Source organism: Frankliniella occidentalis, unplaced genomic scaffold (assembly GCF_000697945.3).
Source record: "Frankliniella occidentalis isolate FOCC.00 unplaced genomic scaffold, Focc_3.1 Scaffold1, whole genome shotgun sequence".
Taxonomy (NCBI): Eukaryota; Metazoa; Arthropoda; class Insecta; order Thysanoptera; family Thripidae; genus Frankliniella; species Frankliniella occidentalis.
This window is the reverse complement of record NW_026267131.1, coordinates 3,809,045-3,827,544: the sequence shown is the minus strand read 5'-3', so window position 1 is coordinate 3,827,544 and position 18,500 is coordinate 3,809,045. Positions and strand designations below refer to the sequence as shown.

Below are 18,500 nucleotides of genomic sequence, written 5' to 3'. Positions count from 1 at the left end.
AAGTATAAAACTTCTATTTTACGGGTGGCCAGCATTCAAGTCCAGGCATCTCTTTGGACAAGAACCAGCGTCACCTCCCATTTTACTAAGACTGTACCATTCAAATAGAATAAGCAGCATTACTGTAAGTGACACTCTGATGATTTGCCTCCACTTTCCTCCACTAAAATCAACACACGACTACATATTTTAGGATCTAGTAATAAGCAGAATATATGGAGTGAGCATAGAAACAGTAAAGAAATGACAAGGAACCCCCAAATAGAAACACACAACCAAAATAAACATTACAGGGTTGCCACAAGGCAGGGAAATGTCAGGGAAAACAAAATGTGTCAGGGAAGTCAGGGAAATGTCAGGGAATCGGATGCTGTGTCAGAGAAAAACAGCCGTCAACATAATCTTGGGTGCTCGGAAAGGTCTGACTGCCTATCTTGACCTGCTCACAGAGACTTAAGATGTAGGAAATTGTCAGGGAATTTCATTTTCCCATTCTTGTAGCAACCCTGATTTACCAAACATGACTCAACCATAATGTATTGATATTTTTTGTTATTAACATAAAAAAGTCAAAACTTACCAGATTCATGCTGTGTGCTGTGATGCCAACTCAGCATACATTGGGTGACGCATAGGCTGCTTAGCTGATGTTGAGCACAGATGCAACTATTGGACAGTCTTCCAGCAATCATCACAAAAGGTACCTGAAATCATACAGATTAGTTTAATGCTCAATGATTTAAGCACAAATATTTAAGTACATGACTTGAAAATAAAAGTTGTCATACTAAGGAAAATTGTAACGCCTCTCCGTATGGAATTTGACTTACTCACCATGAATAGTCTCACTCCACATTGCTACAATCTACAACAACGGTATGGAAAATGGAAATTATTTGGACATTTGTTTAATTGAAGTCTAGTAATGTGATTTCAAGACCCCATAAAAAGTATACATATGAACACAATTATTACAAATACTCTTTTTCAACGGTTGTCCTCAAAATATTTATTTTATATAAACACAACTTCTGACATACTTGCATAAAAAGATTGTTCACATTAAGAAAACCAATTACACAATTGGAATGGTAACCAACATTTGTAACATGAATTGAGGTTCTTTTACTAGATAGTTGATTTTTAAAATAAGATTACAAATGACCAAAAGACATGTCAAATAAGAGGTGGTCATAAAAAACGGTGTTACAAAGTAGAGTATACTTACATGTCTTAATTGTAATAAGAAAACAAAAATGATCAAATAAACATTTTGTTATGAGCCAACATAATGGACCGCTTTAACAATATACATGACCTGTATAATTTTTTTTAGTTGAATATCTTTGGTGAATGATTTTAATAAAATGTTTTAGCAGTGTTACCACACACTGTGGTCACACGGTTTTCTGATCCCTAAGATTCTGAACAGTGGCAAATTGTCATTGTACGCATTTGATGGTCTCAGGGAAATAGTTTGTTTCTACTCTGTTTCATTAAATGTGAATGAATCAGTTTACAAAGACTGGATTTTGTAATATCAGTGAAAGAAATGGGTAGTTTGAAGTCAACAGTGAAAGCAGACTTTCAGGAACATATGTAAATGCAATTAAGAATAAAAGATAGATGATGGAACCTTCATTAAGAACATAACTAAAGGCAAGGCTAGGATGCATATTCACTGATAAAACAGGATAATATAAATCTTAACATGGATAAGTAAACAAAGGTATTAGATAGACATTTTTCCGAAGCAGCATAAAACCCGTTAAGAGATTCTGACCTCTATCTCAATGAGGCATAGGCACAATGCCACTGTAGATTCATAAGAACTTAAGCTTACTTTAATGTACTGCATGATATACAACTACAAATTATAAGTAAAACAAAAATATATCAACAATACTTATATGCTTAAAATTGAATACTATTCTGGGATGCCATCTTAAAGAGGTCTAGTCAGGATTCTTAAGCCTTACGTAAAGTAAGCTCCCCAAGAATATAAATATTAGAACCATATGAAGCATTATGTATCCATCCATAATGTCATATTTGTAGCGGTAATGTTCAAGGAGGAACACATTTATTGTTTTTAACTGCAAGTCACACTCAGCAATGCAAAAAGCTGAATTCATAATTAGAAGACAACATCTAAATCATATCCTCCGTAGAAGCAGTCTTATCATTTGCCTATCACAATTCTACTTTGAAGTTCTCCTTGAGTTTTTGGGGGGAACATCTTTTGACTATTCATTAAGATACGTAGTATTGTTCAGATCTCACAGAAAAAAGTCAAGTAGAAAAATAATCTACATTGTAGTTAGCTGAACCATCCCATATCTTCCCTCCAGAGCATGACATTCCAAAGCTGCATCCATTGAAAAAAAAAATTTGTAAGGTAAAACATAAAAATTATAAGTTGGTCCAAAAAAATTCAAAATCAACTTTTGGTATGGCAGAGCACATAAAATCTAACATGTGGCACGTAGAAACTTACTACCAAATGGCAAGTTTTACACATTCTGTCAATAATTGGTTCCCTTTTCACTGTGTCTCTGGCTTGTCATTCCGCTCCCCCGGACCCCTCACTCGCGTCAGCTTAATTCTAAGCTTCGGAACGCGGCGACTGTCCGGGGGATCGTCTGAAGGAACGATATGGGATTGGAAATCTCAGTAACTATAGGGGAAAGCGGACGCGGCCTGGGCGGAGTCCTCCACGTCTAGGTACGTGGCGGGGTGCAGGTACGGCATGGAGGAGGGGTATGCAGGCGGCACAGACCCAGCGAGGCCGGAGGGGAGGCTCAGGGTGGGCATGTTAGGGACGGAGGACGCCGCCATGGACGAGAGATTGGTTGGGGCCGACATGTTAGGGGTCACCGTGGGAGTAGGCCGTGAGGGTGGGGACGGGCTGTCATCCAGCGTAATGGTGAGGTTTCCAGAACTCGACACGCCGGAGTTGCCCCCACTCACAGCGTCTGCAACACCAGAAGAAAAGGGGCTCTCTCACATTCAGGATTCATTGCAAGAACAAAAACAGCCTCCTACTCAGAATATGTCCTGCTGACGTTATATATCAACGAATGGAGTTGTTTGAGAACTTGCAATGAACCTGAATACAAAATGTGAACACAATTGTGCGTCTTGGATTCAAAGTACAAAGATGTTTGCAGCTTTCATGTGATGGCAAAGCGTGACAAGGGACTGATTTCAATGCATATTGAGATCAGGGCAAAAGCATGCATATACAATGCAGAATACACAGAGGAGATTGTAGGGGTGAGACTCCTGCATACATCTAGAGACTGCCTTCTAGAATGTATCAACAAGCAGGAAGTATTCAGAATAAAAGCAAAAGAAATGTGCAGTCAAAAAGTGCTTTAATATCAAATTAAATTCATATTACAGGTTAGAATTAAAAGACTAGCTACAATAAGCAATAAAAGTAAGCATAAAAGAATTGGTCAAAAAAGGAAAGATTGAAAGTTCCCGGAATAAAATACGATTAAAATAAGTTCATGTTGAGCTACTAAACAGGCATAATGGTGACAGAAGGAGTCAATAAAGTTACAGAATCTTCCAAAAGTGAATCATCAATTAATATCTCAGATTGATCCTGACCTGCATAAAAGCGAGATGGAGTTGAGGGTAGCTGCTGTGGAGCAGGTGAAGCATTCTTTATGACAGACGACGACGATGATGATGATGATGATGCAGCCTGAGCACTGTGGGCAGGGGTGGCAGCGGTGTCATCGTCTGAGTCACTCAAAGTCAAATCAACAACCACTGCTTTGGGGCCTGATTTCTTGGGTGATGCCTCTTTTACAGGGGGTTTGGTGTCATCATCAGCTGGTATTATCTCTGAAATAGATTTAAAAAGAAATACGATAGAAATTGAGTTTAACAGAGGTTTATGGCTAACAATGATAAGATAACCAATTTGTGAACAATTAATTTTGTCCACTTTATTTGAAACATTTCAAAGAGATGCTTACCTAAATCATCAATTATTTCAACAGTTTCATTTTTATCAACCTGAATGGGGAAGTAATGCAATTAAAAATAGTAATCATTTGGAATGAAACAATTTGAGAAATGTTATGGGGGAAAACAATCTTACCGGAGCTGCTACTTTCTTTTCCTTTTTCACAGTGACAGATCCAGTCCAAGATCCATCAGGATGCAATTGAATTTCATGGCTGTCACTAGGAAGTTTACCACTTTGAATAACATCTTGGAAGTAACTGTAAAAAGAAAACAATTGGTAACCAGAAAAACAAAACAAAAAAACTTCAAAATGTATTTGAAAAGTTGCTTACCCATCAATAACTAGATTATCATACAGGCATTCTTTGTCACAAACAGGACAAATCCATGTTGGTTTCCTTTCATTCATTAGGAGATATAGCGAGGCATCAAAGCATTGTAAATGGATACAAGTTGAAGCCCTACATGGAGTGGACATCCGCATTTTTCCCAAGGGGCACATTAATGAGACCCTAAGTGAGGTGGTAGCAATCTCAGCATCAGCATCACTAAGTTTCTCTTTGACTGTGGGAAAAAACAGAATAGTTAAAGTTTCTAACAGTAGGATCAGGTATGAGACATGAGGAATGACAATACTAACTTAATCCTCTGGTGAAATCAGGGTGGCGCACCCCTTTTGATTTCATCTTTTGGAGTAGCTCTGTTGATGTTAATTTCTTGACAAGATGTGCAGCTATAACATATTGCTTTGCATAGTCAGCTCCCCATTGGACAGTGATATGATTAGCTACAGTAGGGCTTAATTTAACTAAGGGGGAAATATTGACCGGTCTAGGTGGCCTTTTGGGTTCAACATTTGGCCGGTTTGTCGGAATTGGATTCTGAAACAAAGATAGACAAAAATAAGAGAAATACAATTTTCAGTACAGTAATGCCCAAATTATATTTTTGTGTATAATTACTACACAACATTTTAACCTTCAATAATTTGTGTATAATCACGTACCGGTAGACTGCATTGTTTCCCATTAACTTTCACTGCAATACCAGGAGGAAAACAATCATCTTGGTCACAGGATGTTTCTAAGAGACAAAACCTCATTTGTACCTGAGAAGAGAATCTGTGTTAGAGAAATGACATACAGACTTCAGAGGAATTTTCAACTGATTCCTTTTTAATACCTGAACTGTGTACTCATTTTTGGCGCTAATTGTGTCCCTGGACATTGCTATTTCAGTTGCCTGGTGAGGAGTAAGGTGAAATACAAAGTTGCTCTCCTGCATCCGGGCAGAGCCTTGGGGCACTGCGGAGAAACAAGAGAAACAAGTTATAGTTTCATAAAGCAATGGTATAAATAGACAAAATAGAATACCTGAGACCAAACATACTTAGTGTTGATGGTTTCAACAATTCTCCCATCATTTCATAAAATGGCAACTTCTTCAGTCTTACATCAGGATGAATGGGATATGAACCCATGTTAGGAGTAATACTAGGGGCAACAGGTACTGACATTTTGTGTGAAGGCAACTTATTATGAACAGCATTGACAGGTGGTTGGGGCTGGAGTTGCCGAGAAGGTTGTCCATACATTGAGGTAGGATAGGCCCTGTGGTGCTGCTGCAATATTATTAAAAATACAGAGAAATTAGAAGTTCAGGAAACAGAATAAACAAAGAGATGTAGAGTCAGATACTAATTGTTGCTGGTTGGAAGTTCCATTATGTAAATGCCCACTTAAACATTATTACAAACAAGATTAGTTGAACTATCAACAGGCTTTCACTATCCAAATAATCCAATCAATTCAAATGAGTCAATAATTCAAACACACACAAAGCAATAATGACAGCAACAGGTTCCTTTGAATTCTTTTTTTTCTTTTATTTTAGAAACACATGCCTTTAAGATAAATGGTTAGGCATGATAAAAATAAAAGCTACAAATTAAGATTAAAATTTAAACTACACATCTTTTGAAGAGAAAGCTGTAGCTGTAAGTTTGGAAACAAAATGTTATATGCTTTCCGACACTACTGTGTTAGTTTGAATTGTAAAACCTCACACATCTAACACAATGGAACTCACCATCTCTTCATACATAGACTCTGCCCACTTATATAAGAGCGTAGGAAATGTCTCACATTAACTGATCATGTACCATAGAGAAACAAAATATGCAGATGTGAAATAAAAGTAGATAGATTTTGACAATCTCACCTGTGCCTGTTGATGCTGCTGTTGCTGCATGGCTTGTTGAGCATAATACATCCCACTCATGTGAGCTGAAGGGTGTGACAATTGTGATGGGTGGGATGAATGTACTGCGTGGCCTGGGTGCCCTGGATGCCCATGAGCAGAGCCTCCATGTTGCATTGCACTGTGGCTCGACATGCGACCTTGATCAGGAATACCTTGTTGCCGATACATATTGACAGTTGCGGCTTCAGCTTCTCCCATAGACTCTCTATGGAGTTGTAAAAATAGTGAAAACAATAGATTATTAGAACATTAAACTAAAAAATGAGCTGAATGATGTACAGTAGAGAAATGGGTTCCAGGGCTCGGATTCAACATTCAATCATGAGAACGAAATTTAACTGTGCTGCAAAATCTCAGCTCACTCTGCAGAACTAGAACACACAGCATACCTTAACAAATACAATATAGACTTTTGTTTCAGCTGTTTTAGAAAACATTCTATGCATCAAAGATGCTGCAGAAATCATTTGGCAAATGAATAAAAATAACTTAATAGAAACATAAATGGAATAAAGTTGAAGCTTGGTCAATCACTACACTGCTGTAGTTCAAATATGATTGCCATATGACTATCTCTTATGTTTAAGGATATCAAAACAATCATCACGAATGGAAATGGAGTTGAACCTCTGAACACTTTTGACTGTCCGAATCAAGCAAAGTCAAACTTACTGAATGGTTTTGAAGAGTTCCCGTATTTTCATAGACACGGGCTCAGAACGAAGGCGGAGGAGTTCCAAGGCTCTAGCCTGCAATTCTGTCTTGCGTCCAGACTTGTTGCGTCCAGCAAACCCCAAGAGCATCTGAAGTTCAGAAACTCGGAAGCTCATTAGCATATTCTGAAACAAAAAGAGGACAAATGACTTAATTGTCCATAAATATGAACACTGGGTGTGAACATGAAAGCAGAAGCCTCAATCATCCCAAAAATAGCACGACAGAATATTTAATATGGTGAGTGAGGGACAACGAAATGTAAGACGAAAAGTTGCAGATCGCAGAAAAGAGAATTGTTAAAAAACGAGACCTAGACACATGACGATGTAAACAAAGCGAAACACTGAACAGCCGATCGCCATGTTCGTCGGAACCCGAAATCAACTACAGAAAGTCAGAGTAGATCGAATCATTTTCAAAATAACACTGGTAATCTTTGCGGAATACAGGCATCAGTTAGATGTAATGCATAAATACTGAGTGAAAGCCATGCCGCGGCCGCAATCCGTTTCGCGCAACAGCATACCTAACCTAAAAACAAATCGTGAGGGGAGCGGGGGCGGCGCGGAGGGGGAGGGGAGGAAAATCTGCCCTAGGTTCGTACCCTTAATTCACCGACGTCTGCCACATCATGGCTGAGTGTCCTTTTTCGACTCATTCCTCTAAGAAAGTCATACGGTCCCACTAGTTGTAGACATTGGTGCAATTCCCACCACTACATAGTCAAATTGAGCACCACACAACCACAACCATAGCAAGCGATGAGAAATCAGGTCTACCAACGGACGAGGGGGAAACGGGATGATTCGTGTGATGCGAGAAAATGCAAGAATCTCCGGAAAAAGCCGTAAGTCAAAGAGTGCGTCATGAAAATAGTTGACTCAGGGTCACTAACTATCAGGAATGCAAGGACTTTGATTGACTAAATCCATGTCAAGTGCGACAAATTGGGCGATACCCCGCGCGTGAGGAGCCATCCCCCACCCCACCCCCACATTTTTCTGCGGACATAGTGACGTAGAGTATCTCCGCCCCCGCAATTTCATTTTTTTTTCCTTTTTATTTTTTTTAAGTAGTCAAGGATGGGTGAGGGAAGAACCAAATCTGAACTTCTCTCACTTATGAGAGAGGAGGTGATGAATGCCCTAAAAATTTGACTTGAAGTTATCTATAATGAAATAAAATACTTTGTAAAGTGATTTCAAAAACTCATTTATACAAAGAAATATTTGACACGTTGAGTCCCACATGGTCACACATATGGCCTGTTTTGACGACCCCTCTGCGACTCAAGGTGTAAATGACTTGCTGAGTAGAAATACACATGTGAATGGTAATTGAATTTTAATTTACTGATTTATTATATCTAAAGCCCATTTCACATACATTGCCCTGCCTTGATAAAATTTATCAAATCAGTTAGATCTCTCATAAATTTGTTAATGTCAAATCTCAGGTCACGTGAAAAGAGAAGGAAATTTGTTGTGATAGGGCTTAGAGTGTTTTTCTGTTGTTTCTTTTTCAAATAGAACTTAGACCTTTTTTGGCCGTGTTTTAAATGGACTCATGTCTATGTAAAATTGGTTCAATGTGTTGGTATGTGGAAAGAACTAACTTAGTTTTGTAAAATATGTCTATTAAAGAAAATACATCAAGTATTTCTGAGCTCTAGTTGTGAATATGCTCATAATACTGGACGACAAGAATTCAGTAGAAAATTACAGTAATTCAGTAGAAAAATTAGATATTACTTACCCTCAACTCTGCAGTGCTATCTTCATCTGCCTTTTTAGCTCTTTTGGCTGCTTGTGCAGATTCCTTAGCTTGCCGTTGCCTTTGCTGTTGCAGTTGAAGAGCCTGCTGCTGTTGTAAGCGCTCCAAGCTTTGTTGGGCCAGCACTTGCTGACGCCTCGATGACCTCTCACTTCTAGGGTAGTCCAGGTCATTGTGCTTGTCCCCCATCCAAACTATGTGGCTGGCACTGTTTGACAGGCAGCTCACCAAAGCCGCACAGAAACTCGAATAGCCTGAAAATCAAAATGTCAAACTGAATTGATGGAAGATTCAAATTCAAGGTTAGGTAATTTTCTTTGTTACTAATGATAAATTTAGAACTATAACAAGTAGAGAACGAATTGAATACAGCAAAACTGGTACAATTTATGATTGATTCGTACTTAACCCCAAGGAAAGCACAAGATACATTAAAGAGCCACAGTCAATAACCAAACAGTAGTCAAAAGTTGTTGATGTTTGTGCTAATAAATTGTGGGAACAGTACAATAGTTAGACTTCAGTAATAAAAAGTATGTATGATTAATAATAAGTTTGAAATTTATTGGTCTTTGAGAAAAGTTATCAATTGCCTTAATGTGAAGTATTTATTATTCAAGGAGAATGAGCCTAAAGGATAAGCACTTCTGCAGTTTTGGGGTTTTGGGTTTAACAGAAAAAGCCCTCTCTTTGCTTTCAGGAAATTCAAAGTGGTACCATCTCACTCACATTTACATGCAGTGCAGTGTTCACACTCGAAAAATTATACGTAAAATACTAGCAGCTGTCGGTAGGCTTTGTAAAGTGATGCCTTGCGCATGCCACCAAACGGCCAATAAGAGTAGGAAGGGATAGCCGAAAGGGGTGCTTATGAAAATCAATCCACATTTAAAAGGTTAAGCACTCTGCCTATTGACCAACGGGCGAAATGCGGAGGTTACTCGCTAGAAGTCGAGATCACGACTCCATCCAGGCAAGAGAACGTTTCTTATTTCAATTTTGAGAAAGGAAAGGAACACGAGCACGAGCGACACACGGCAACGCGCAGGCCACACGATGAAAAAACCTGCTGACTTGACGAGAGAGCTGCCAACGGAGCCGACGGATATCACCATCGGAATCAAATGTGAAACAAGGCCACAAGGCTGTTACGGGGCAGGGGGTGGAACGACGCCTGACTAGAGGATCCTTCTTTCCTATAAAACCTAGACCGGTATGTATTTTCTTGTCATTGCGGCTAAAGGGGGTCCAACAGACATTTGTTCAAGCCTTCGCGCCACGGAGGCAAAGCTTAATGGCCTCTTCCAGCGCGCCAACCAAACTGAACCGAAACCGAACATGTCTTACAAATGGTGTCTTCTTTTTCGCTGCTTGCTAAAAGATTAAGGTTTGTTTACTGACTACTGCAAATGCAGTTAGAGTTTGTTGATTCCTTTTTTATATCTAGGAATCGTGAGAACTTAGGTTGTAATTACCAAGCTAAGGTAGAGCGCTTTTCCAGTTTACCTTTCTGTTGTCCTTTTCCCTACCTTTTACTGTCAGTTGAAACCTGGTTACAAGTAGCTGGCTGGGAGTGGAAGTCCTCCCCCTTCCCTCGCCTGTTTACCTAAGATGAAGCTGATAACGAAGTGCGGCGAAGGGCCAAGAGGCCTTGCTGGCAGGACTGCGTGCTCGGCTCGGCGAGCGGCGACTGTTCCCCCACCAGAATGGTTTTCCCGTCTCCCCCACCATCGTCGGCAGCGTGGCCGAGTGGTCTAAGGCGCTGGTTTTAGGCACCAGTCCGAAAGGGCGTGGGTTCGAATCCCACCGCTGTCAGAACACTTTTGTGACTATGATACGCAGACATTCTCAGGGGGCGCGATTCCGAGTTGGTTCCAAGTATTGAATCCTGTTGCGAGGCTGCCTACAGCATTTTTGAGCGGCGTCGTGGTTTTACAGGACTGGACTGAAGTGCGCGACTCTTAGTGCCTTGGCGGCAAAGATTCCCCCGACTCTTGCCGCCCACGCCCACTGGAGGGGGGAATGACCTTACGGTGTTCACGGGGTAATCTGCCACAGTTTAGACAAGATACCCGGGTGGGCGGGAGGGTTGGAAAGGGGGAAAGGAGGGGGGATGCGGCAGACAGAAGGGATGGCAGGTACATCGTTAATCTTCGACGTCTTGTAATTGCTTGAAATAGCGCCAAAACCTGGACGGACTTACGAAGGAGAAGAGGGAAACCGGAGGGGGGGGGGGGGGGGGAGAGAGAGAGAGAGAGAGAGAGAGAGAGAGAGGGAGAGAGAGGGGGGAAGGGGGGGGGGGGGGGGTTAGAGAGAGGAGCAAAGGCGCCTGCGCGGCACGGTGGGGTGAAAGGTACATTTAACATTACCCTCACATACAATAATAACTACAATACCCTATTCAAAATAGCCATCCCACCTCCCACAGCAATGCAAGTTGCGCTGTGGCTTTGCGTTGTTTTTGATACAAAAGTGTTTTTGAATCAAGTATGCGCGTGGAGGGTGGTGCAAATATTGTGAAATTTGGCAAGTCTATCGGCAGCGACCATAGATGAAAGCTCCAGCCCCATGTCGTCTCGGCCGCTGCAGTGACCTGCCCTCGCGTGCCACACTAATACGGCGACGCCTGAAATGGCAAACAGAAAGAAGAGCAACATCAACAACAACATCAATCAAGCTCGCAATAAATTGAGCTCCACCGACTCGACCCGACCCTGCAGCGAGGCGAACCGAGGCGACAGGCGATTAGTGTCAGTAGAGAATGTGCACCCTCACCCCCTTTACCCGGGTCGGGGGGAGAGTTCCACCGGCAGCGCCGGCCAGAGAGCAGCCAACAGTCGGAAACGAAACTAGACGTGTCGGACCGAGTGAAGTGAATTCACGTAGCTCCGGGATCGTTCACAAAAGCCCGTCCATCACTAAGTCCGTCCCCTGCACAGCGAGCGAGGCAGCACGGACCACTACAAGAGCTTTGGTAACTGAGGATCTCATCATCCCCCTCTACGACCCTTATAGACGTATATTTTCGGTGGTGAAACGTTCATTGCAGCTGCTGCACTCGTGTACTCCGGTACCGGAGGACGGTTTTGCGCCAGACGAGTGGCTAGGCTAGGCAACCCGCTCGCGCGCCGTTATGAGGGCAGTATAATTGGTCGGCTGAGGGTGGAGGATGTGCTATGTGCTACCTTTGGGGAAAGTACGTCCGTCATTCTCCGCTACGGACCTGTGAAGTTCAGCAAGCGCAAGGTCTCGTGGCGCCTGATGGGTAGGCAACATCTTGGCTGCAGTGCGTGCGTGTACTGCGGGGTGGCCCACCCCGAGTCTCGCAGGCGCCGAGCTCCCGTAAATTACCTAATGAATCCGAGAAAAACGGAGTACTCTGTGGAAGAGCCCTTTGCTCCCGTAAAAGAATGGTATTTTCTCCGAATAATATCATGCCGTCTTTACCAGTTTCAAAATCCACACGTTTACACATTTCGGGCCATGTTAATTAGTAGTCACTCGGTACTGCTCCTGTGCACACCCGATCTCCATTTTCTTTTTGTTTTTTTCGCTACGAGACTTGATTGTGTTCTGTCCCTATTCTCCCGATTCTCTCACTTGTGCTAAAAAGTGCAAACGGTCTATTCATAATGAATAAAAACATTCCAGTCTTGCACAGCACACCTGACTACTCTAACCGTGTCCTGTGTGTTTCTGTGCAAATGTTCGTGCTATGCTAAACCTTTCATTTCGTTTCGGACCCTCTCTGTCGCGTTACTTTAGCCTGATGAGCGAGCAGCGAGACTGTTCCAGCGCACGCACGCATATGCATACGACTCGCTGCTCCACAAGTGTATAACGGTCGGGTACGTGGCCGCACATCCCGAAGCGTCCCAAAGCCATCGGCCCGGGACCATACTACTCTTTGGGGTCCTTTGTCCCGCTCTTTATGTCGCGCGCCCCCACCGCAGGCCGCCGCAGACACCGCCGGGGCGCACCGCAACGCTTTCCCTTCGCGCGCGCTCCCGGCTCCCTTGAATAATTATTGTCAGCGGCGACATTTCGGCCGTGCCGTAAGGCGTGCGGTGTCGCCGTCGGGTGCCGTGTGGGCGAGTAGCAAGAGGAGAGCTTCCTGTCCCGATTCGAACGACCGCCGGTGGTAGTAAGGCCCTTCTGCCAGCTTGGGCAAACGCGCCGTGTTGTGCGTGGGGTCGAAACCACAAAATGAAAATAAAACCCTTCAAGAACGCGCCAAGTACCCCCCCCCCCCTCCTCTTCCCCCATTCCTACACCTTCTCCACCTCGTTCTAGCATTGAGCTGACAGGGGTGGTAATCGACCTCCTCCAGGCGCCCAACAGCACGGCAGGCAGGCCCGCGCATCGCACGAGAGCGTTGGGCGGCCTACCTCCCGGGCGCTCCCCGCTGACCTGCGCGCCTCCTGGGGAAGTCCTCCGTACAGTACGCTACGGCCTACGATTATCCTGCTTCGAGGAAGGGGAAGGGGCAATAATGGTGAAAGGCAACCGTTAACTTTTTGAATAAAATGTTTATTTTACATCATTGGCTGAGTCCATCAGACGTGTTTGCTATATATATAAGTATACATAGAATAATATAAAAATATACACAAGTTGCACTAAAAACACAAAAAAATGACTCTATGCCAACGCAATTAATAAAAACAGTTTAAAGGGAGAAACACACAATATGCAGGCTGCAACCAACAATTTCTGTACATCAAATAATCACAATTTGCATTCGGCTGAGAGAATCTAACATTGTGATATCAAATCAATGAACACAATAATAACTCAGAATCAACACAAAAATCAGAATATAAACTATAATAAAATTACAAGTAATAATAATAATAATTACTATTATATCAATTATCTACATACAGCAATAAGAATTTGGTTTGTTAGGGCTGCACATCTAGATGAAAATTTGTTCATGTTCTTGACAGACTTCCTCTGTCATGAGAGTAGCATGGGTATATAAATAAATATTTTTGGACATTTACATCCTCTATGCATGCTAAAAGACAAGAAAATGATCACATAAATTTACTTTAACTTATAAAGGAGAAGGCAGAGCCTTCAGACTTAGTTTGAAAAGGCAACTTTCTCTTGTTGCCAGTGCGAAATAGATATATCAATGAAGAAACATTGTAAATTTTCATCTTGCGGACGAGCCCGCGTGACTAAGCTAGGGAATGTCATCGCTACGTGCGAACGGAGCCATAAGCTGAGATCATCCTTGACAACAAAACAGAGTAATTAAATAACAACTCCACACCATACACAACAAAAATGTAAACAGATTTTCACACTTGTGAGTCAGTGTCCTAAACGATACACGAGGGCAAGGAAAATTTATCATCAGTAGATGACAGTTTTGCTAGAGGCTGCTAGGGAATAATGGAACTACTCGGCTACTTTGACATTTTTCTACATAATTTACTATTTCTCTAAGGTATAATTAGAAGGGAGAGGGAACTAGAGAGAATACAAGTGCCTGTCCATAGACTATTTTCCCCAGGCTCCTAAAGTTTTATCACCACATACTCCACATATACTCAACTCTCTGGTATGGGTAGCCTAGTCTTTCATGACATTCACATTTACCCCCGGGTACAACACTAGCAAAGACATTTCTCATATTCTATGGCAAATGGCTACCCACCCGAAGCTTACCACATTAAAAATTACACACTTTCAATTTACTTACGCTACTCTTTGAAAACATCACGGTATTCACCTGATGCAAAATAACAAAAAAATAATAATAAAAAATAAAAAAGGTGGGGTACTATTGTGTAGTATGTACAATCAATTGCAACATTTAACATACATACATACACAAGCATACATACATACACACTCTCACCCATGGAAAAACACGAATTTGAATGTAATGTAGGAGTCAACAACAATTCACGTTGTAGTCCGGTTCCAAAGTTCCACAGGGATATAAAATTAAAACAAAACTTTGTATGTACAATCAACGGCCGCTTCTCCGCTACCACGAGTCCATCGGGGCAAGTGGATGGCGTGGGAGTTGACAAGAAAACCTTGAAAGGCGAAGAAGATAAAGAGGGCGAGAAACGGTAGAAATCTGAAAGCGGACTACAAAATCGAGAGGCCTAATAGGGTTGTGCGCTCTCTACGAGACGCGGCTGGTTCGCGGGACCGCCTGCTGGGCAAAGAGTACCCCTTGGTACATGATGCCATTGATGTCCATGCTCACCACTAGGGAGTTATCCGACCCTGGCCGGCCGTCACCTGCAGAAAACAAACAAATCATTACAAATCGTGCAAAACAAATAATAAATTGAACAAAAATGTGCAACAAAAATGAGGTGCAAATGAACGCCGTGACTGTCTCGTGACTCGTACCTCTGCTGTTGATCTTGATGTGTGTCCCCGCGGCCTTGACGGGGCTGGGGCTGTGCGCGTCCTCCTCGCGCTCCCTGTCCTGCAGGGCGGGCCTCTTGGCCGGGGGCAGGAACGCCTCCTCCGGCTCCCGCTTGATGGTCGCCTCCCTCTGGCTCTCCCGCTCCCGCTGGCTCTCCCGCTCGCGCTCCCGCTGGCTCTCCCGCTCCCGCTGCGCGCGCGCCACCTCCCGCTCCCGCTCGCGCTCCCGCTGCTGCAGCTGCTCCCGCTCGCGCTGCTGCTGGCGCTGCACGCCCAGGTTGAGCGCCTCGCGCTGCGGCTCGGCCGGCCCCGGGTGCGCGGGGTGCTCCGCGTCGGCCGGGTCGCCGCCGCCGCCGCCGGCGATGGCGCCGCCGAGGCCGCCGGCCAGCCCGCCCAGCGAGCCGAGCGCGCCCGCCGCGCCCATGGCGCCCAGCGCGCCCGCCGCGCCCAGCCCGGCGCCCAGCGTGTTGTTGTTGTAGATGTTCCACAGCGTCAGCCGCGACATCTCCAGCGCGTTCATGGTCGCCTCGCGCGGCGAGGTGGGCGGCGAGCCCTGTCTCGAGAGGGGCGGCGTGCCGGCAGAGTTGCGCAGCTCCTTGCTGATGAGCTTCATGTACTCGGCCATCCGGTTCTCCAGCTCGGCGGGGGTGGGCCCTGCAAGACAAAAGCAACACACACCGAGGTGAAGGGACACGCCGCACACACGGGATCTCTCTGACATTCAACAAATAAGTCGCGGCATAATGCCCCGGGTGAGAGGCGAGCGCGCCGCCGCGCGCCGTGCCCGGGACGCCGTTAGGCCCCTTTATCCACCTGTCGCGCCCCGGCCGAGCGCCGCGCATAATTAGTGCCCTGGCGACGACGTGACGGTCATTGATATGATGATTACCGTGACGCGGACACTCCCACACGAGACACAGGCGGTAACGAGAGTGTCCCGCACACACACGTTTCCAGGCGCGACACGTTCGCGAACACGGGTCCCGCCGAAGGGTACTTCACTACAAATCCAATCGTTTTCGTTTTTCATGATTTTTAATTTGATTTTTCCTAAGGTTTTCTGATTTATTCTTATCTTATCTTTCAATTTTTTCCGGGTTTGTTGATTTTTAATAAATAATGTTTTGACTGATTTTTTTTTTGAAAGACGGATTTTTCGAGTGAAGTACCCCTCGGGGCCCTCTTTTCATGCATGAGCGTCTCCTCACCTGATCCTGGGGGCGGCAGCAGCGGGTGGTGGTTGTTGTGGTTGTAGTGGCCGTTGCCGTTGAGCAGCCGCCCGCCCTGGGTCACCAGGCTGAGGGGCGACATCTGCGAGGGGTGGGCGGGGTGCGCGGGGTGCGCCGGGTGGGAGGGGTGCGCCGAGAGCTGGACGCCGCCGGGCAGGCCGCCGACGAGGCCGCCGATGAGGCCGCCGCCGCCACCGCCCCCGCCACCGCCGCCGCCGCCGCCCGGCGTCCGCTGCACCATGTCGGCGTACGTGCCGTACGACGACCGCCGCCCCTCGCGCCGGTTGCCGTCGATGGCCGCCTGCAGCTCGGCCGGCGTCGACAGGCGCCGCTTCTCGCACTCGTAGGGGTAGAGGTACTTCATGTACCTGCAAACAGAAGAGAACGTCGCGGAGGGTTAGTAGACGACATGGAAGAGCACGGGAGCACGGGAGCACGGCGCCTGCGAAACTCGAGATAGGCCACCGCGCAGCGCGCAGTACACGGATGCATTGCAGGCGAGGTGATGCCTACCTACCAGGCGCTATGAGGAGTGCCGGTGCGGTGGAGGCTAAACTTGGCAGGCTCGTCACGGCAAATGACGAGCTTACTTTCTGGATGACCCACCCCCGAACGTGCCATAATGCGCCAATAGAACACTAAGTAGAGCACGATGGTTCATCAGACAGCCCCCTGCGCACCCACCACAGGTCGTGAAAACAAAATGGACGAGGCCATTCCAGAAAACCAAACGAATGGCAGCCAGTAGTAGTGTGGCGCGGTGGAAGAATTTGTAGCGTCGACTACTATGCGGCGTCGCGTCCCGTCGCCTGGTGCCTCTCATTTGTCTCATAGTCGGGGCCGCCGCGCCTTTCACATCAGGAAGTGACGGACACACACACACACACACACACACACTGAAGCCTTCGTCGCCGCATTCAAACGGCGGCCCGTCGCGGGGCAAGTCATATGGGAGCCGCGGGAAGGAATAATACCAAAGAGGTGTGAGTACGAGATGTGAAAAATAAGAAAGGACGGGAAAAGTTACACACAGAGAGAGGAGAGGTAAGAGTAAGAGAACTATATAAGGGTAAGGGTAAAAGAGGGAAGTGGATGTGGGTAAGCTTCGACTGTCAGCCCCCATCAGTCACCGCATGGCGCGTATTTCACGTCGCTCGTTTAATGTGGCGGTGGCAGCAGCCAGGAGGAAGAGGGGGGGGGGGGGTGAAGGGAGCAGAGGGGGCACCGACTATGGCGGACAGACGAAGAGGAGCTAGCAATAAGAAAGCGCAGCCCGCACTGGCTGTGGGGGCTGCGACAGGTGAGTCGGGTCGGGCTGGCTTGGCGTCGTCGTGCGTGGTCCACCACTGCACCAGCGGGGCTGAGTCACCGTGTGGTGTTGAGACCCGTGGTGTTACAGTTACAGGAGAATCGCACGCGCGGGTAGCAAACATTCATTTGGGATAGTTGGGGTAAAACTCAGTTGCAGAACAATAAATGACCAGCCAACGCGTTTTGGCAAGAGTGAGTATATAAACTGTCAAAGCGATCAGCCGATGAGCGCTGCACTGCAGGGAGAAAAGATGGGGGAGGGGGAAGATGGGGAGGAGGGCGCGGCGGCGGGCCTCGTCTGGGCTGGCAGGCGGGCCGCGGGGGTCTGTGACATGGCTGCCGCGCGACGCCCCGCGCGTCGGCTGGCCGCTGTCACAGCAGACGACAGCGGGGCGACATTAGAAAACAAACTCGCGCCGCCGCCGCGCTACGCCACGCCACCCTCCGCACGCGGAATCACACGACAAGATGATGCAGCCTCAGGTGGCGGGCGAGGGTCTGGCCAGGGGTTTGGTTGACCGACCGACCACCATACGGGGCTAGCCATCCCCATCATCGAGCCACCACCAACACTCTCCTCCCCCGCCATGCGCGCGTGCAAGAGCAGTGTAGTAGAGCGTTTACCGAGAAAAGCGCGCGCGCAGGCGGCGTCGGCGGGCGGCACGAGCTAGAGAGAATGAATTAGTTGGCGAGAGGGCCTAACTACATCAGGACAGCGGAAGAGACGCGGAGGGGGGGGGGGAGGAGCTGTCTGTCTTGGCACCTCGATGAGTTATAAATAATGATGCTGTGACGCGACCCATATTGCGGGGTGGGGGAGGAGGT

The 18,500-nt window shown here is 45.9% G+C and overlaps 2 protein-coding genes, 1 long non-coding RNA gene and 1 other non-coding gene across 17 annotated transcripts in view; 2 read left to right on the top strand and 2 right to left on the bottom strand.

Moving 5' to 3' along the window:
- LOC127752378 (uncharacterized) overlaps positions 1 to 18,500 on the top strand; it is a 346,254-nt gene that overhangs the window by 5,211 nt on the left and 322,543 nt on the right. The window lies entirely within an intron of this gene.
- On the bottom strand, positions 984 to 10,377 carry LOC113212597 (E3 SUMO-protein ligase PIAS4). Of its 5 annotated transcripts, none has more exons than XM_052277607.1 (13): positions 10,266 to 10,377; positions 8,719 to 8,990; positions 6,919 to 7,085; positions 6,205 to 6,451; positions 5,374 to 5,605; positions 5,167 to 5,288; positions 4,991 to 5,092; positions 4,625 to 4,865; positions 4,317 to 4,548; positions 4,118 to 4,241; positions 3,993 to 4,032; positions 3,619 to 3,858; positions 984 to 2,975 (listed from the first exon to the last, which is right to left on the bottom strand). In XM_052277607.1, exons 2-13 carry the CDS (start codon positions 8,923 to 8,925, stop codon positions 2,671 to 2,673), a joined length of 2,259 nt encoding a protein of 752 aa, XP_052133567.1. In that variant the 5' UTR covers positions 8,926 to 8,990; positions 10,266 to 10,377; the 3' UTR covers positions 984 to 2,670. The 5 variants fall into 5 exon arrangements, with proteins under 5 accessions (XP_052133567.1, XP_026287154.1, XP_026287153.1 ...); XM_026431369.2 differs by lacking the exon at positions 10,266 to 10,377 and adding an exon at positions 9,466 to 9,810 and having other exon boundaries at positions 5,374 to 5,602; XM_026431368.2 differs by lacking the exon at positions 10,266 to 10,377 and adding an exon at positions 9,466 to 9,809.
- On the top strand, positions 10,472 to 10,551 carry Trnal-uag (transfer RNA leucine (anticodon UAG)). Its single transcript has one exon. It is a non-coding gene; the product is annotated as a tRNA-Leu (tRNA).
- Positions 13,246 to 18,500, bottom strand: part of LOC113212627 (trithorax group protein osa-like) — a 108,842-nt gene continuing 103,587 nt past the window's right edge. For all 10 annotated transcript variants that reach the window (XM_052277544.1, XM_052277568.1, XM_052277549.1 and 7 more), the window contains 3 exons: positions 16,344 to 16,732; positions 15,118 to 15,789; positions 13,246 to 15,003 (listed from right to left, as the gene is read on the bottom strand). In XM_052277544.1, the coding sequence (XP_052133504.1) occupies positions 14,885 to 15,003; positions 15,118 to 15,789; positions 16,344 to 16,732 (1,180 nt within the window). In that variant the 3' untranslated portion in view covers positions 13,246 to 14,884. The remainder of the gene's footprint in view (positions 15,004 to 15,117; positions 15,790 to 16,343; positions 16,733 to 18,500) is intronic.

What these genes read in the sequence shown, in the direction of transcription:
- LOC113212597 (XM_052277607.1), bottom strand. Translation starts at nt 8,925, where the DNA reads ATGGGGGACAAGCACAATGACCTGGACTACCCTAGAAGTGAGAGGTCA. An exon ending in TGATTTCACCAGAGGATTAA is followed by an intron (nt 4,549 to 4,624) that starts GTTAGTATTGTC and finishes TTTTTCCCACAG; the next exon opens with TCAAAGAGAAACTTAGTGAT. An exon ending in TCCATCTCGCTTTTATGCAG is followed by an intron (nt 2,976 to 3,618) that starts GTCAGGATCAAT and finishes CTGGTGTTGCAG; the next exon opens with ACGCTGTGAGTGGGGGCAAC.